We start from the raw sequence: 17,381 nt of genomic DNA on the forward strand, positions 1-17,381 counted from the left end.
GGCTGCTGAGAAAGGGACTGGGGAATCTGTGTCCCTTTCCCTGTCTCAAATGTTAGATGTCAGAGGTCTGTTAAGACCCCTGATATCTCACCAAAGCCCCCCAACACTGCTGATAAAAAAAATTGCAATAAATTTTTTTTTTTTAAAAATCAGATTTTTTTTATAAAAAACACACTGATACTGTCCACCCCCTTAAAAAAAAAGTTTTTTTTTTTTAATTGTAAAAAAAATACTGACACATGTGCTACTGTCACATGAGATTAAAAAAAAATATTGGTAATAGGTATCGGCGAGTACTTGGTATTCAGAAAGCAGAGAAATTTTGATGCATCCTCACATGTAGTGAGCATGTGGATGCATGATCATAGTGCGTGTGCCGCGTCCTAAATATATTCAAAATGGAAAGTGCAGTTCTACTATCAGGTATGTCTTTCTACCTCCTTTACAAGCTAGTTCAATCTGGTTGACTCCTTATGGCAGTGCCATTCTAAGCCCTCTATTTGTCTATTTCAGAGACCTGACAGGGCTTGTCTATACTTGGCCCCTTGTTACCTTTCTGGGGTGCATCCATTGTGAATATTGTGTTTAAATTCACTGTATTGCTATATGATCAGCTTACACTCCTGTGTTAATTTCAACTCACCATGGTTACAGCCTGATTAGCTCTATCTACCTTCACTGGGTAAGCCTTGTTTTGCTTTTTTATTTAAATGGTTATGCATGTCATTTTAGAACTTAGCATCTTATTGCTATATATTTATCCATAGATTTTTAGCTGCAATCTGCATTGGCTTTATACTACTATGGTGCAGATGGAACTTTTTCACTGGATGCCAGTACAAGTTTATTCTTTTAACCATTAACCCCTCACCAGTTCAGACTCCGGGTTACTGTTACCCCTAATCTCAACTGATGCTCCTCTAGGTAAGCCAGTTTGGTCAGTACTAGATCTACTATATTATTATCTTTACCTTTACCATACCCTGTATGACCTCTATTACCATGTTACCTTGTCCCCGCTATGTAGGATTAGGGACACTCTGCGGCTGCGGTTTGGTGTTTTCTGGGCCTGAGAGTTCATCTTTCTCAAAAAAAAATTTTCCCCCCCTCCCCCACGGGTTTTTACCCTTGGGCTTTCCCTCCCCTGTCTTTTTTCCTGAATGCATTTAGCCTGCCTGCCAGCATCCACAGCTACTCTATTTCTATTTTTATCTCGGTTCACTATATGATATATGCATGTGAAATGTATTTATATACTCATGTTTTTTCTCCATTATTGTAGCACATTTATAACAAAAAGTCCTTTGAAGAAGCGCCATATCTCAGCGCGAAACATGTCAGGCCACAGCGATTCCTTTGTCATCGTTTAGACCTTCAGTCTATGCAGTCTTCGGTCCTTCCTCAGGAACTTTTACAATCTATAAGTGGTTGGAGGTTCTTTGTTTGTCTTTATCAACAGTATATCTCAATAACCAGTTGAAATTCTTTTTTATGTAATTATGTTTAATTACCAATTCCTGATGGTTCTCACTGAATACTGTAACGCTGTGTAATTTTGTTTTTGTGCAAATTCAATCATATGGAGATTTTCTTAAAGTGTTTAATAATACCTTGTGTAATAAATATATTTTTTTAGCAAAAATTTCCCCCTGTTTGTGGTGACTACTATCTTTACCAGTTTACAGTGCCCTCAAAGTCCATGACTTGCCCCTAGGAGTACTTGGTATTGGTAAAGTGGTATCGGGACAACCCTATAAAATACACAACTATACACAATACACAAGTACTAATGATCCACCCAACACTCAGACAACACTTAGGTACCCACACTACACCGGTACTTTGACCCCTGTTGTAACCTCCTGTTTTTACTCACCATTTAGTCCAGTTTTACTTGGTCTAAGTTCCAGCAGGCTCAAAATGAGTTCTACGGAAAGTTATATAGGCCTCAAGCACCTGCGACCATTTAAACCCCCCCCTTAATTAAGTGGCTGAAGGAAGGAAAGAAAAAAAAAAACAAGACTGTTTAAAAAGTGACAGAGAGGGTGTTAGAAAATCTGCAAGGAACCCCCCCCCCCCCTCCAAAAAAGCAAAACTGCAACACAGCATTTACCAGCAGTAAAAGGCAGAAAGCGTTCACACTCTCCACTCAAGGTTCTCACGGTTAAGCTTCTAACCAGCAAGTCTGGATAAATTCTCCCACCTGAGTTACCATAGGCCTCTTGGCTGATTCTTTTTTTAACCCTATCCTGCTTTAAACTTCTCCACAACTGTATTACTGACCTGTCTGGTTTGTTCCTTGGCCTTCATGATGCTGTTTGTTCACTAAGGTTCTCTAACAAATCTCTGAGGGCTTCACAGAACAGCTGTATTTATACTGGGATTAAACGGGATTAAATTACCCACAGGTGAACTCTATTTACTAATTAGGTGACTCCTGAAGGCAATTGATTCCACTAGATTTTAATTAGGGGTATCAAAGTAAAGGGAGCTAAATACAAATGCACGCCATACTTTTCACAGATTTATGTGTAAAAAAAAAAATTTGCAAAACAATAAATAATTTTCCTCCCACTTCACAATTATGTGTCACTTTGTGTTGGTCTATCATATAAAATTACAAATAAAATACATTTACGTTTTTGGTTGTAACATGACAAAATGTGAAAAAATTTCAATGGGTATGGGTCCTTTTTCAAGGCACTGTTTATATATATATATATATATATATATATATATATATATAAAATGAAATCTTTCAACATCATATGACATCATACTCTGAAACATGATACTTCAATAGCAATCCACCCTATGCCCAAGCACTATATTGTATCCCTCCCAGCTTTTTTGCAGGGTTTTATTATACCCTGAGCAATATACAGTATCTCCCCCGCATTTTTCTAGCAAAATATTACTGTATATCCTCTGACACTGCCACAAGTTGTTCAATAAACAACACACTGCATGAAACTACATCTGATGCTGACTAACCTGGATTTGGCCAGACAAGACCTCCAAGAAAGAAATATTGTGTAACACTTTTATTTATATGCACTAGCAAAACATCATTACACACATTGGGAATTTAATATGTGTAAAATATTTTTATCATAATAGCCAGAAACGTCCTTCCGTTCTAGGTAACAGAGTAATACAAATATACATGTACAAGTTTCAGATAGCCAAGAGTCCTTTTACTGAACTGTGAAATTCCTCCAGTTACCTATATAATATCTATGAATCTTCAAAACAACTAATTGCTACAAGTTCTGGTAAATGTCCCAGTATAACACTATATGATGTCTATGGATCCCCAAAACAACTATGGGTTATAAATTAATGTACAGTGGGTAAAAAAAAGTATTGAACACATCACCATTTTTCTTGGTAAATATACAGTAATTCTAAAGGTGCTATTGACATGAAATATTCACCAGAGTTCAGAAATTAAGTTATGTGTAATAAAATGGAATGACATAGGGAAAAAGTATTGAACACGTAAAGAAAGAACAGCAAAGACACCAGCTGAAATCTATCAGTAATTAGAAAGCAATCCTGCCCCTTGTCAGTGCAAATTAATATCAGCTTGTTAAGTTTTAACTAATGGCCTATAAAAAGGTCTCTCATTACCAAGGTGTCACACAAGAAACCTCTCAGGCCCCGTACACACGACCGAGTTTCTCGGCAGAATTCAGCCAGAAACTCGGTCGGAGCTGGATTCTGCAGAGAAACTCGGTCGTGTGTACACTTTTCAGCGAGGAACTCGTCGGGCCGAAAAGAGAACATGTTCTCTATTTCCTCGTTGTTCAATGAGGAAAGTCGGCCCGCCGAGCTCCTCGGCAGCTTCCACACTGAACTCGCCGAGGAACTCGATGTGTTTGGCACGTCGAGTTCCTCGGTCGTGTGTACGGGGCCTCACGGTGGGTAAAAGCAAAGGGATTTCTCAAGACCTTTGTAACCTTATTGTTGCAAAACATACTGATGGCTTTGGTTGCAGAAGGATTTCTAAACTTCTGAATGTTCTAGTGAGCACTGTTGGGGCCAATATCTGGAAGTGGAAAGAACATAATTTCACCATAAACCGGCCACGGGCAGATGCTCCTCGCAAGATTTCTGAGTCAGAGCAATTAAAAGAATTATCAGAAGAGTTGTCCAAGAACCACTTGTGGAGTGCTACAGAAAGACCTGTAATTAGCAGGTACAATTGTTTCAAACCAAACAATAAGTAATGCACTCAACCGCCATGGCCTGTATGCACGCTCACCACACAAGACTCCATTGCTGAAGAAAGAGCATGTTGAAGTTTGTTTAAAGTTTGCTGCACAACATTTAGACAAGCCTGTGAAATACTGGGAGAATATAGTCTGGTCAGATGAGACCAAAATTTAACTCTTTGGGTGCACAATGTTTGGAGGTCAAATGACACTGCACATCACCCCCAGAAAAAGGGGTTGTAAAGGCAGAATGTTTTTGATCTTAATGCATTCTATGCATTAAGAAAAAAGCCTTCTATGTGCAGTAGCCCCCCTAATGTCCACGTATGTCTTGGCTGTCTGAGACTCTCCCTCCTGATTGGCTGAGACACAGCAGCGGCGCATTGGCTCCCACTGTTGTCAATTAAAGTTAGTCAGCCAATCAGAAGAGAGAGGGGGCTAGGCCACAACTCCATATCAGAATGGACACAGGGAACTGTGACTCGGCTCAGGTGCCCCCATAGCAAGCTGCTTCTGAATAGGAGGGAGGAGCCAAGAGCACAGAAGAGGGACCCGAGAAAAGGAGCATCCAGGCTGCTCTGTGCAAATCCACTGCAACAGAGCAGGTAGGTATAACATGTTTTTTATTCTTATTGAAAAAAAAACGAGACTTTACAATCACTTGAAGTTTGAAGGTGGGAACATTACGGTGTGGGACTGTTTTTCAGCATACAGTACTGGCAAACTTCATATTTTTCAAGAAAGCATGAATGAAAAAATGTACCAAGACATTCTTAATAAAAATCTGCTGCCATCTACCAGGATGATGAAACTGAAACAAGGGTACACATTTCATCAAGACAATGATCCCAAACACAAAGCCAAGACAACTCTCAACTGGTTTCAAAGAAAGAAAATAAAGCTGCTAGAATGGCCCAGCCAATCACCTGACTTGAATCCAATAGAAAATCTATGGAAAGAACTAAAGATTAGAGTGCATACAAGTAGAAGAAGCCACGGAACCTTCAAGATTTATTTGGAAGAATGGGCCAAAATCACACCTGAGCAATGCATGCGACTAGTTTTTCCATACAGGAGGCGTCTTGAAGCTGTCATTACCAACAAAGGATTTTGTACGAAATATTAAATACATTTCAGTTAGCATGTTCAATACTTTTTCCCTGTGTCATTCCATTTTATTACACATAACTTAATTTATGAACTTATTTGTTTTGCTTTTTTTGTATGTATGGGTTGTTACCGACATGTGGTGAAAACTTCATGTCAAAAGCACCTTTAGAAATATTTTATGTAGAAAATGGTGATGTGTTCAATACTTATTTTACCCATTGCATAACCCATGAGTAATCTTTACTATATGACAATTACAAGTTGGCCTCCCAATGTCAGCTAATACAACAATTTTCTTATCAAAGAAACTGTATATTTTGGTTTGTAATAGCGCACTCTTTGTAACGCTGTATCTGTTACCTTTACTGTAATGTTCAAAACTATTTAACCAGTTTTAGATCTGCAATTTTGGTGTAATGCTTTGTCATTGCTTGCAACATAACAGGTATTTGTAAGAGTCCTCAACCATTAGACTTCACTACACTGTGAATGGATCAGATTCACTAGGGGGAAGCTAATAAAGAGGAGCCCAAATTGTGGAGGAATTAAGTACAGTAAGTGACACAAAATCATTGTGCTCAATCACTGTTGTTTCTGTTGTTGTCATAATTGACTGTGAATGTAATATTCATTATTGAATTAAATTCCTGCTTCAAGCTCAATTATTTTTGTGCACCACCCTCTATCAGTTATGTAAATACATATGAAAACACATGTAAAATAAAATGAAAAGTGTCTTTATCAATTATACAAAAGGCGTGTAAAAAAAGTTCCTGTAGAAAATCTTTTTTACCCATCTATCATTGGCTGTAAAAACAAGCCAGTGGTCCCTACAACACATAGGATTATGAAGACCCAAAGAAAGACTCGGTCAATAACCATTGCAACGTACTTCCAATCATCTTCTTCCTAAAATAAAAGACACAGACAATATAATGCAACAATGTTAAGAATATCTCACCTATACCATAATTGTTATAAGTTTACTAATGTTATGTATAGTCGATTGATCACCTACCACAACAGTACATTAATTCAATAGCCATCCATACGCCACAGATATACAGTACAGACCAAAAGTTTGGGCACACCTTCTCATTCAAAGAATTTTCTTTATTTTCATGACTATGAAAATTGTAGATTCACACTGAAGGCATCAAAACTAAATATAAAAATAAATAAAATATATTTCATATTCTAGGTTCTTCAAAGTAGCCACCTTTTGCTTTGATCACTGCTTGGCACACTCTTGGCATTCTCTTGATGAGCTTCAAGAGGTAGTCACCTGGCGCAGCACCCCATCACTCTTCTTCTTGGTCAAATAGCCCTTACACAGCCTGGAGGTGTGTTTGGGGTCATTGTCCTGTTGAAAAATAAATGATGGTCCAACTAAACGCAAACCGGATGGAATAGCATCCTACTGCAAGATGCTGTGGTAGCCATGCTGGTTCAGTATGCCTTCAATTTTGATTAAATCCCCAACAGTGTCACCAGCAAAGCACCCCCACACCATCACACCTCCTCCTCCATGCTTCACGGTGGGAACCAGGCATGTAGAGTCCATCCGTTCACCTTTTCTGCGTCGCACAAAGACACGGGGGTTGGAACCAAAGATCTCAAGTTTGCACTCATCAGACCAAAGCACAGATTTCCACTGGTCTAATGTCCATTCCTTGTGTTCTTTAGCCCAAACAAGTCTCTTCTGCTTGTTGCCTTTCTTTAGCAGTGGTTTCCTAGCAGATATTCTACCATGAAGGCCTGATTCACACAGTCTCCTCTTAACAGTTCTAGAGATGTGTCTGCTGCAAAAGGTGGCTACTTTGAAGAACCTAGAATATAAAATATATTTTCAGTTGTTTCACACGTATTTGTTATGTATAATTCCACATGTGTTAATGTATAGTTTTGATGCCTTTAGTGTGAATCTACAATTTTCATAGTCATGAAAATAAAGAAAACTCTTTGATTGAGAAGGTGTGTCCAAACTTTTGGTCTGTACTGTATTTGTAAGCTATATCACTGATCTGCCCAACACTTGGTGCTTGTTGATTCTATACACAGATTTTATATGCTGGAAAAGCTCTGTGATCATAAAGTGTATCCCTTGTCCTTCCAAGATTAGTAACTGCAGTGTGCATTACCTATTGGTGCCTATAAATAAGCCAACTATCAGCAGAGAAAGACCACCCCTGACTCTCGGCAAACTAAATGTGCCAGATCAGGCCAGCACAGTGGATAACAAAATCTGTAGCAGCTAAAAGCACATACTGTATATCCAAGAAATAAATGTATCAGGCTCCTATATATTGTCAGGACCATTAAGGTAAGTACTCACCGAGGCCGAGATGCTGAGGGCGGCTCACCTTTGCGACCCTGTGCAGACCACTCCCTGGAGTTAGAACAGAGGAGGGACGGCACAAGGAGGCACCGGTGCCGGGAACTGATAGGCAGACTTGGTGCAGCTGACGAAAACAGGGCAGGTGCAGAGGACTGGAGACAGTCGTTGATCAGGCAGGAACAGGCAGGTAAGTCCAGAAGGGACCAACAGGAAACAAAGGCAAATCCGGGTCACAGGCCGTGGGTCAGGAGTTGGAGAGATCAGAGGAAGTCCGTGAGAGCAAGCCAAGGTCAAGGGGCAGGAGACAACAGCAAATCCGATAAGCAGGCAGGGGTCAAGTGTAGGAGACGGCAGAGAATAGTCAAGGTCCAATCCGGGTCAAACAGGTCAGGGTATTCAGGTTTCAAGGTTCTCTCACAGGGTAAAGCTGACAACGAACCAGCAATTAGCAAAGGGGAAGGGGCTAGCTTAAATAGGCCGCACTGGCCACTGATTGGTCCACAGAAGTACAGGTTCAGAACCAGGCTCCAACGGACAGCACACAGAATAGCACTGAGCAGTGGCTCAGAGACAAAGAGCCGGACCTGAAAATGGAGAGGTCCCAGGTTCGATTCTACCCAGAACCAACTGGGGAATGTGACCGTGAAAGGTCTGTGCCCTGACATATATTGAGATTTATAAAGCGGATTTAATATAAAGTACATTTAATAGATAACTATTACTGTAAATTCAAAATAGAACTGCTTTTAAAATATTTCTGTTTGGAATGAATAAAATAGTATTATTCAACTGGGATCAACTGATATATAAAAATTCTTACCTCTTTCCTTTCATTATGATCTTTGAAATTTTGTGCCATGAACTGAATGCTATCAACAACATCTGTAATTTCTCCTGGAGAATGCTGAACTGCGTTACAAGCTTCTTGGTGATGTCGCCTGCGGTTTCTGGTGCTCTGTTCCTTTGTTCTCATACAGTGATAACAAGTCTCATCTTCAAAAACTTCCACATCTCTGCACTGTGAATTCATGAGTTTTCCAGTCTTACCAACATTTCTCTTCTTGATTCTTTTAGAACAAGGTCGGTCTTTCTTCTCCATAGTCTTTCTCATCATTAGTAATTTAGGAAGGCGTTTCAAAAAGACACCCCTGACCCATCCAGGCATTTTGTGTGTTGTTGGGTTTCGGTAATGGATGTTAAGCACAAATACCGTAACTACTATAGATAGAGTTACAAATATCATAGTGAATAGAAGGTATTCTCCAACAAGTGGAATTACCAGAGAAGTTGAGGGAATGGTTTCAGTGATTACCAACAAAAACACAGTCAAGGACAACAACACAGATATGCAGAGAGTGACTTTCTCCCCACAGTCAGATGGAAGGTAGAACACCAGTACAGTTAAAAATGATAAGAAGAGGCATGGCATAATCAGATTAATGGTGTAGAACATAGGAAGTCTTCTGATGTAAAAAGAATATGTTATATCGGTATAGATCTCTTCACAACAATTGTACTTAATATCGTGTTTATATCCAGATACATCTACTATTTCCCATTCATTGTTCTCCCAAAAATCTTTCATGTCAACTTTTGATCCAATGATAGAAAGGTCTATTTTCGCTTTGTCGTATGACCACGACCCAAACTTCATTGAACAATTCTGGTGATCAAATGGAAAAAAAGTTATATCCATCGGACATGAGCTCTTGAAGATTGCTGGAGGGGACCAGGCTATTAGGCCGTTGTATTTCAGTAAAGCCTTAGTCTTTCCTTCTACTTGAAAGTCTCCAACAGCGCTAAAGAAAAATAATATTGTGTAATTAATATTTTTCTGTGAAACTAAGTCATAATGATATTAAAATAGACTACATACTTATTATATAAGACAATGTCAGGTTTCCAAATCTTGTCTGCAGGAACACGCATAAATTCAATTCCATCATAATCTATAGGATTCCACTGCAGCTTGTAATCATTCCAGATCTGTTATACAAAGCAAATTAAATCATCAATTTACAAAATTTTGGTTTGAATTCCATCCACACACATGACATCATTCAACTAAACTGTGTTTTTTTTTTTGTTTTTTTTTGTTTGTCCAATCCTTTTGACAGCATAGTGCTTGTTTGATTTTTATGCACAGTGTGATGAAAAATGTATAGATAAATATAGTATCTTTGGTAATCTATAATCATAAAATCATAACTTACTATATGATTTTTACTACTATAAAAGTTTTACATCAGAGGTAGGAAGGTTAGCACCACAGGATTAAGATGTAGAATACAAGTCACCCTCAAGATTGTTGATTAATTTAATTAAATGTATATGTTGCTTTATTCAGGAGGTTTAACCAACATTTGGTTGTCCCCAAAATAGGTGTCCCTATTGTAAAATGTTTTGTTTCCTTTCGTTCTGGGGACAAGTTTTGGAAACAAATTGCATTTCCATTTGCTTTCTTTCTCAATGATAAGGGAATGGACAAACTGGGTTAAGATTCATATCTTTGTTATTGATTCTTGTCAGAGCTTTTTTTCTCAGAAAATAGGTGGAACTCAACCACGACCCCGTTCAGATTTCAAAAACAGTAGAAGGGTCTTAAAAGGGCATTAAATACCAGGATTGCATTACATACAGAGTGCAGAGTTCAGGGGGTTACACACAGAGTGCAGAGCTGTCACTTGTAAACACAGAAACCGGACTTCTGTGTTTACAAGTGATTGTGGTGAGCAGGCACCAAAGGGTCTGAGCCAGAGGTGGTGGAACTGAGTTCCCCCAAGTTCCCCCTGAAAAAAAGCCCTGATTCTTGTACTCCCTGACTATAACTTTAGATTGCAATTCTATGTAATAAAGAATAACTGTGACTTGTATTTTCAGGAAGGAATCATAATAGTTGGTAAAAATTAACAGTAACTCAGGTGTTAAATGACAGAATGCATATAGCAGAATACTTACATGACGAAGCCACAAGTTGGTCTCCAAGATTTGATTAACTTCATCCTTAAAAAAAAATATATATACACATGTCTTCAATGTAATGGGTAAAATCCAAGATAAGACCATCTAATTATTTTTTTTATTTATTTTTTTATAGCAAATGTTGCCATTATACTCTCTTTACTAATATGAGGCTTGAGAATATAGTAAAAATGAGTAAAGAAATGTTGGTTAGCTGTGTGCAAGCAGATGTGTAATTTATTTATTAGGGATGAAAAACAATGGCAATGATTGACTGAATGACATTGGGTAAATTATCCTTCCAAAAAAAAAAAAAATTCTGACCTAGAAAACAAATTTGTAAAGAACTGAATGAAAAACTGTCACAAGTACAAAAACATGCATGTTCTCTTATGCCGCGTATGCACGATCAGACATTCCGACAACAAAACGGTCACACAAATGTTGGTGGAAATTCCGAACGTCAAGAACGCGGTGACGTACAACACTATGACGAGCCGAGAAAAATTAAGTTCAATTATTCCGAGCATGCGTTGAACTGATTCCGAGCATGCGTAGGATTTTTGTGCGTCGGAATTGGCAACAGACGATCGGAATTTCCGACAAGAACTTTTGTTGTCGGAAAAATTGAGAACCAGCTCTCAAACATTTGTTGTCAGAAATTCCAACAGCAAATATCCAATGGAGCATACACACGAACAAGCTCATATTGAACATTTGTTGTTGGAAATTCTGACCGTGTGTACGCGGCATTAAAGTATAACTTAAATCAAAGCTCTTTTTTTTGTTTTGGATAGAGTGGAGAGGGAATAAAATACCTGTCAGGTTTTTGTTGCTGTCTCTGTCCATGTTAGGGTGACTCACCCTCTCTATTTTTCCTGTTTACCATAATCATGAATGTGAAAGGAAAGAAAATTCCAAGTTTTGGGTTGTCCCCAGAACAGGAACGTTGGGTATAGCTTCCAATGGGGACTAGGGATGGGCCGAAAGACCCCCTGCTCAGTTCGCAGCAGGACTTTAGAACATTGCAAAGTTTAGGAACCAAATAATGAAACCCATTCAAGTCTATGGGACCCAAACTGTAAAAATCTAAAGTGCCCTTAGTCTATTTGTAAAGTGGCACATCTGTACTGTGTATAGAAGCTGCTGCAGCAAAAATTGCATTTATAAAGCCAAAAATATGACCATTGTCCCTGCAAGCTTTATTTATTTTGTAAGAAATGGCTTGCGGAGCCAGTCTGTATGATGGGGCCACAATGAAGTGCACTGGGAACAAGTTTTTTTTTGGATAAATTCTGGTGTCTCTTCCACAAACGTTGGATAGAAGGTGTGAAAAAATAGTTCTTTGGGTGTCGGTGGCGCCTTCACACCGTAACCCTATAGAGGTACTCTTGATAAAAGCAAGAATTGGCCTTGCTGTCAAAAATTGCAATGATATGCATCGGTCAAACAGGTATGAAAAAATTGATAAGAAGAGGCATGGCATAATCAGATCAATGGTGTAGAACATAGGAAGTCTTCTGATATAAAAAGAATATGTTATATCGGTATAGATCTCTTCACAACAATTGTTTTGAAGAAAAATTGGTCATTGGATGTTGGTGGCACCTTCACACTGTAACCCAATTGAAGTACTCTTGATGAAAGCAAGAATTGGCCTTGATGACAAAAATTGCAATCATATGCACCTGTCAAACAGGTATGAAAAAATTGATCTTTGGCTGTCGGTGGCGCCTTCACACAGTAACCCTATAGAGGTATTCTTGATGAAAGTAATGAATTAGCTTTGCTCTCAAAAATTGAAATGATATGCACCTGTTAAACAGTTGCGGATTTGTGCCCATGAACCCTACACCAAAAAAATTAAAAACACTTAATCAGTGACATTGGCATCATGGGCTTCATAGCTTCTGGTAATCCAGGACTGATTCATTTTTATAAATGTCAGGCTGTCCATGGAGTCAGAAGTGTTGAATTATCAGTAAAAAAAACTCCAGCAGCATTGAATGCTTGTACAGGAAGCATGCTGGACGCAGGGCAGCCCAGCAGCTCTATAGTATACTGGACAAGTTCTGGCCAGTGGTCTATTTTCATTACCCAGTAAGCCAGTGGATTGTCAACTGGAAAGCTCTCCATCTCTGTTTTCACCCCTAGAAAATCGTCCACCACGTGATGCAGATGCTGACGATGGGATGTGGAAGCTGACAGCCCTGGGCGGTGAGGACTAAAAAAAATTGTGAATCGCATCACTTAGGCGGTCCCTTCTCCACTGCTCCTCTCTTGACCAACAGAAGCCTCAAAACTATGTTTTCCACGACACTGTAACCTACCAGAGTCGGGAAAAGCATTTGATAGACTGTTCTTTAAAGTGGATGTAATTTTTTTTTTTTTATGTCAGTGTAGAGTATAGGATTTCCTATCATCTCTGCCCAGTCTTGCCACATAGAGTTAATCCAGCTCTGAACAATCCTCTTTTATTGTTTAATGAAATAAAACAGACATACAGAGAAAGACCTTAGTCCGTTCTGCCCCCTTGCTGTGAGTGACAGGTTATTTACGTATCTCATGCACTAGCCTGGAGACAGGCATTATTTTTTAATTCCCACCCCCACTCCTTTTCTGAAGTCATGTGGTTACTTTTCTGGATTTTGACTGGATGTTAGTGATCATAGCAGAATTTAGTGTAAGGAATACATAGTGTAAGGAATACATAGGAAAAAATGCATGTTGACAAGGGGAGCGTAGAGGAGGGCGAGAGTCTACTGACATCACAACTCCACCCACAGAGCTCCAGACAACAGATCCACCCACAGAATCTGCACTTTTTCAGTTCTTATAACAGACAGAGGGGAGACATTTCACAGGTAAGGATACATGCAGGAGGCATCTATATCCTTATAGAGCAGCACCATGGCAGTAGTTTAGAAAGGATGAGAGTGGGTTTACATCCACTTTAAGGTGTCCTCCTTAAATGGTGACAGTATAGTGCATGCATTCTATATGAGCAGCCATTGGCATGGGGGAAAACAGTCGAGCTGGCCCGTGCCTGTCGTTGTGCCATACGCACACAGATACTTGTTGATGGCCCTCTGCTGCATGTGCAGCCGCTGCAGCATTACCGAAGTCAAGTTCCACCTGGTGGGCATGTCACAAATGAGGCGGTTTACGGGCAGGTAGAATTCCCGATGAATTTCAGCCAACCGAGCACTGGCTGTGTATGACCGCCTGAAATGTCTACAGACTCTTCTGGCCTGGTTTAGCAGATCTCCCAACCCTGGGTACCTATTTAGGAAATGCTGCACCACCTAAATGAGGACATGTGCCAGGCATGGCACATGTTTCAACTTTCCCTGTCTATGGATAGGCAGGAGGATAGTGCCATTATCACACGAAACCATTCCTGGCTCCATCTGGCGTGGTGTGAAACACCTCTGGGCCTGCCCCTGCAGAGCTGCAAGAATCTATGCTCCGGTGTGATTCCTGTCCCCTAGACACATTAGCTGAAGCACTGCATGGCACCTTTTAGCCTGACTAATATCCCCTTGAACGCTTAGGGGGAACTTGTGGTTCATAGGACAATTCAGCAGAAGAGGGCATGGAGGAGGAGAAGGGGGTAGAGCTGACAAATCTTGCATCATCACCACTAGCTGCATGGAGACATGGGTGCACAACAAGCTTCAGCACTGAGCCCTGTCCAGCATCCTTCCAAGTTGCAAGCAGAGTTACCCAGTGTGCTGGGAACTAAATATATAATCCCTGACAATGCTTGCTGGACCACGTGTCAGCAGTAACATGGACTTTGCAGCTGACTGCCTTGCCCAACGATGCCACAACAATGTAGCAAGAGAAAAGTCACACAAGCTCTACCACTGTATAGTGCCATTTAGAGTGCAGAGTGGTCAGTGCTCTGGTTAATTGAGTTCACAGTGAGTTTATAACAAGTACTAGTCGGCAACTCAACAGCTTCTCCATAGAAAACTTTATTATAGCATCATAGCAGTAGCATCATCCAAAAACTGACGTGTTTCGTCCTAAGCCTTCATCATAGCATAAATATATGACATTAAAGACAGGTCTATATAAGAAAACCATCCTCCTAAAGTGAGAGGGGTTTGTATTAGCTTTATTAAAAAATCATCACAATTGGTTACAAATGGAGATGATGAAAACCTGGGTCACATGATTATTTGTGACAGGGGGTTTAAACAGAAAACACAGAATGTTAATCATTAATGTTCCACTGATGCAACAGTGGAAAAATTGTCTTTTAAACCACAAAATAAAATCAATAATACATTTCAAAGGCTTATTTAAAAAACAGGCTAACATCAATCCTGGAATTTAACTTGTGTATCCTCCACACCTCCCGTTGGAGCAGGGTGCGATGGGTATTCCCCCTCTTGTAGATTGCTTAATTTGTTCTAAACCGAAGAAAGAAAAAGTGTCAAGGTTACCTCCATGCACTGTCTTGAAATGTTTAGATACATTCAAAATGTTTTTAGCATTTGGGTTGACCGTGTCATTATAATGTTCTGAAACCCTGATTCGTAAATGACAACAGTACACCCCACATATTGACTACTAAATCCTTTAGAAAACAATGCACTGTCAATTCACTTCTGCTCGCTACGAGTTGTCACCCTACTCATATTATACATGCATTACCAGTGGGGTTATTTGTGCGAGCTAAAAGGAATTGCTCCAATCATGAGGACTTTGTGAAAGAATGCACTGTGGTTTCAGAAAGATTAATGAGGCGAGGATACAAGAAACCTTTGATCGATAAAGGCATGATCAAGGCAGAGAGCAGGGACAGATATAGCATGTTAAAGAATACAGAGATCCCTAGCATTAAAAAACAGTCCCACCACCGTAGGAATACAACACATTTTGTAACTACTTATTCTAGACAGTATAATTAAATTGTAGCAATTGCTAAACAACGTCTTCCTATATTATATGCGGATAAAACATTATACAACATTTTACAGCAGGGGTGCAGCTTTTCTAGCAGAACGGCCCCACCTTGGGGTCTGTTTTATGTTCCAGCCTTTTTTATTCACATCAGCCTTCACGCACATGGCTAAGTTCCACAGGGTCGTTCCCTTGTGGCACTAGAATGTGTAGACAATGCAGAAAACACAGAAAAAACAAAAAAACTGAAAACTGTCACCTCTTTTTCTACAGGCAAAACATACTCTTAAACATTTTGTCAACTGCAGTTCTAAATCAATGCTCTATGTAGTTTAATGTAGTGTCTGTCAAATACAATATGTGGAGTGTACCATTTGTCATTTACGAATTAGGGATTCAGAACATTATGACACTGTCAACCCAAATGCTAAAAACATTTTGAATATAGCTAAACATTTCAAGATAGTGCATGGAGGTAACCTTGACACTTTTTCTTTCTTCGGTCTAGAACAAATTAAGCAATCTACAAAAGGGGAGGACACCCATCGCACCCTGCTTCAACAGGTGTGGTGGATACACACGTTAAATACCAAAATGCCGTTTGGTATGAATAACAGGATGGATGTTAGCCTGTTTTTTAAATAAGCCTTTGAAATGTATTACTAATTTTATGTTGTGGTTTAAAAGACAATTTTTCCACTGTTGCTTCAGTGGGACATTAATGGGTAACATTCTGTTTCCTGTTTAAACTCCCTGTCACATTTGATCATCTGACCCAGATTTTGATCACCTCCATTTGTAACCAATTAATGTGATAATTTTTTAATTAAGCTAATACTGCCCTTCTCACTTTAGGAGGGTTGTTTTCTTATATATATACCTGTTTTTAACCACTTGCGCCCGCCAATGACAGATTGACATCGGCAAAGTGGTTTCAATACCCTGATGCCGCGTACACACGGTCATTTTTTGTGATGAAAAAAAATGACATTTTTAAAAACGTAATTTAAAATGACCGTGTGTGGGGAAAACGTTGTTTTATGTCTTCTGAAAAACGACAAAAAAAAAATTCGAGCATGCTTCAATTTTTTATGTAGTTTTTCCAAACGTCGTTTTTTGTGTCATAGAAAAATGACCGTGTGTAGGCTAAAACGACGTTTTTAAACCCGCGCATGCTCAGAAGCAAGTTATGACGTGAGCTTGAATGGAACAGAGTGCCGCCGTATGTGCTGAACGTAACCGCGCTTTGCTAGAGCATTTTGAAAAAACGATGGTGTGTAGGCAACGTCGTTTTTTAAAATGAAGTTTGAAAAACTTCGTTTTTTTTCATGAGAAAAAATTATGTTTTTTTTATCACAAAAAACGACTGTGTGTACGCGGCATTACACTAACTGAACTATCACTAGATTCACACTAATGTAAAAATAAATGGTGGTCACTACAGGCACAATGAACTATCACTACTAGATTCAAACTAATGTAAAGATGAATGGTGGTCATTACACTCACACTGACTGAACTATCACTAGATTCACACTACTGATATTCTACACTGAAAACAGAATCAGAATAGCACACTAACTGTCTAGTAGCACTGAACAGAGCCCTGTTCTATCTCTCTCCATGCCAATATCACACTAAAAATATCCGCTATTTAAAGAAGACTTTTATAGTGTGGGGCAGGACTAAAAGTAATGGGCCATGATTGGATAGAGTCATCATAACAGTGTCCAATCATGGCTCTGACAGTGCTCTGTGCCCTGATTGGGCAAAGCTTTCATTGCTTCAGCCAATCAGGGATTCCAGTGGGAAATCTCCCCAATAGGACACAGCTGGCAAAA

At 39.4% G+C, this 17,381-nt stretch overlaps 1 protein-coding gene and 1 long non-coding RNA gene across 2 annotated transcripts in view; one reads left to right on the forward strand and one right to left on the reverse strand.

The window, feature by feature from the left end:
- The first annotated feature begins 489 nt into the window (after positions 1-489).
- On the forward strand, positions 490-1,642 carry LOC120924956. Its single transcript, XR_005746491.1, has 2 exons — positions 490-924; positions 1,283-1,642. It is a non-coding gene; the product is annotated as an uncharacterized LOC120924956 (long non-coding RNA).
- A 3,831-nt stretch (positions 1,643-5,473) lies between these two features.
- Positions 5,474-17,381, reverse strand: part of CHRNA6 (cholinergic receptor nicotinic alpha 6 subunit) — a 51,481-nt gene continuing 39,573 nt past the window's right edge. Inside the window, exons 3-6 of the mRNA XM_040324403.1 lie at positions 10,624-10,668; positions 9,542-9,651; positions 8,486-9,464; positions 5,474-6,236 (exon numbers count right to left, since the gene is read on the reverse strand). Coding sequence (XP_040180337.1) covers positions 6,117-6,236; positions 8,486-9,464; positions 9,542-9,651; positions 10,624-10,668 — 1,254 coding nt within the window. The 3' untranslated portion in view covers positions 5,474-6,116. The remainder of the gene's footprint in view (positions 6,237-8,485; positions 9,465-9,541; positions 9,652-10,623; positions 10,669-17,381) is intronic.

Source organism: Rana temporaria, chromosome 1 (assembly GCF_905171775.1).
Source record: "Rana temporaria chromosome 1, aRanTem1.1, whole genome shotgun sequence".
NCBI lineage: Eukaryota > Metazoa > Chordata > Amphibia > Anura > Ranidae > Rana > Rana temporaria.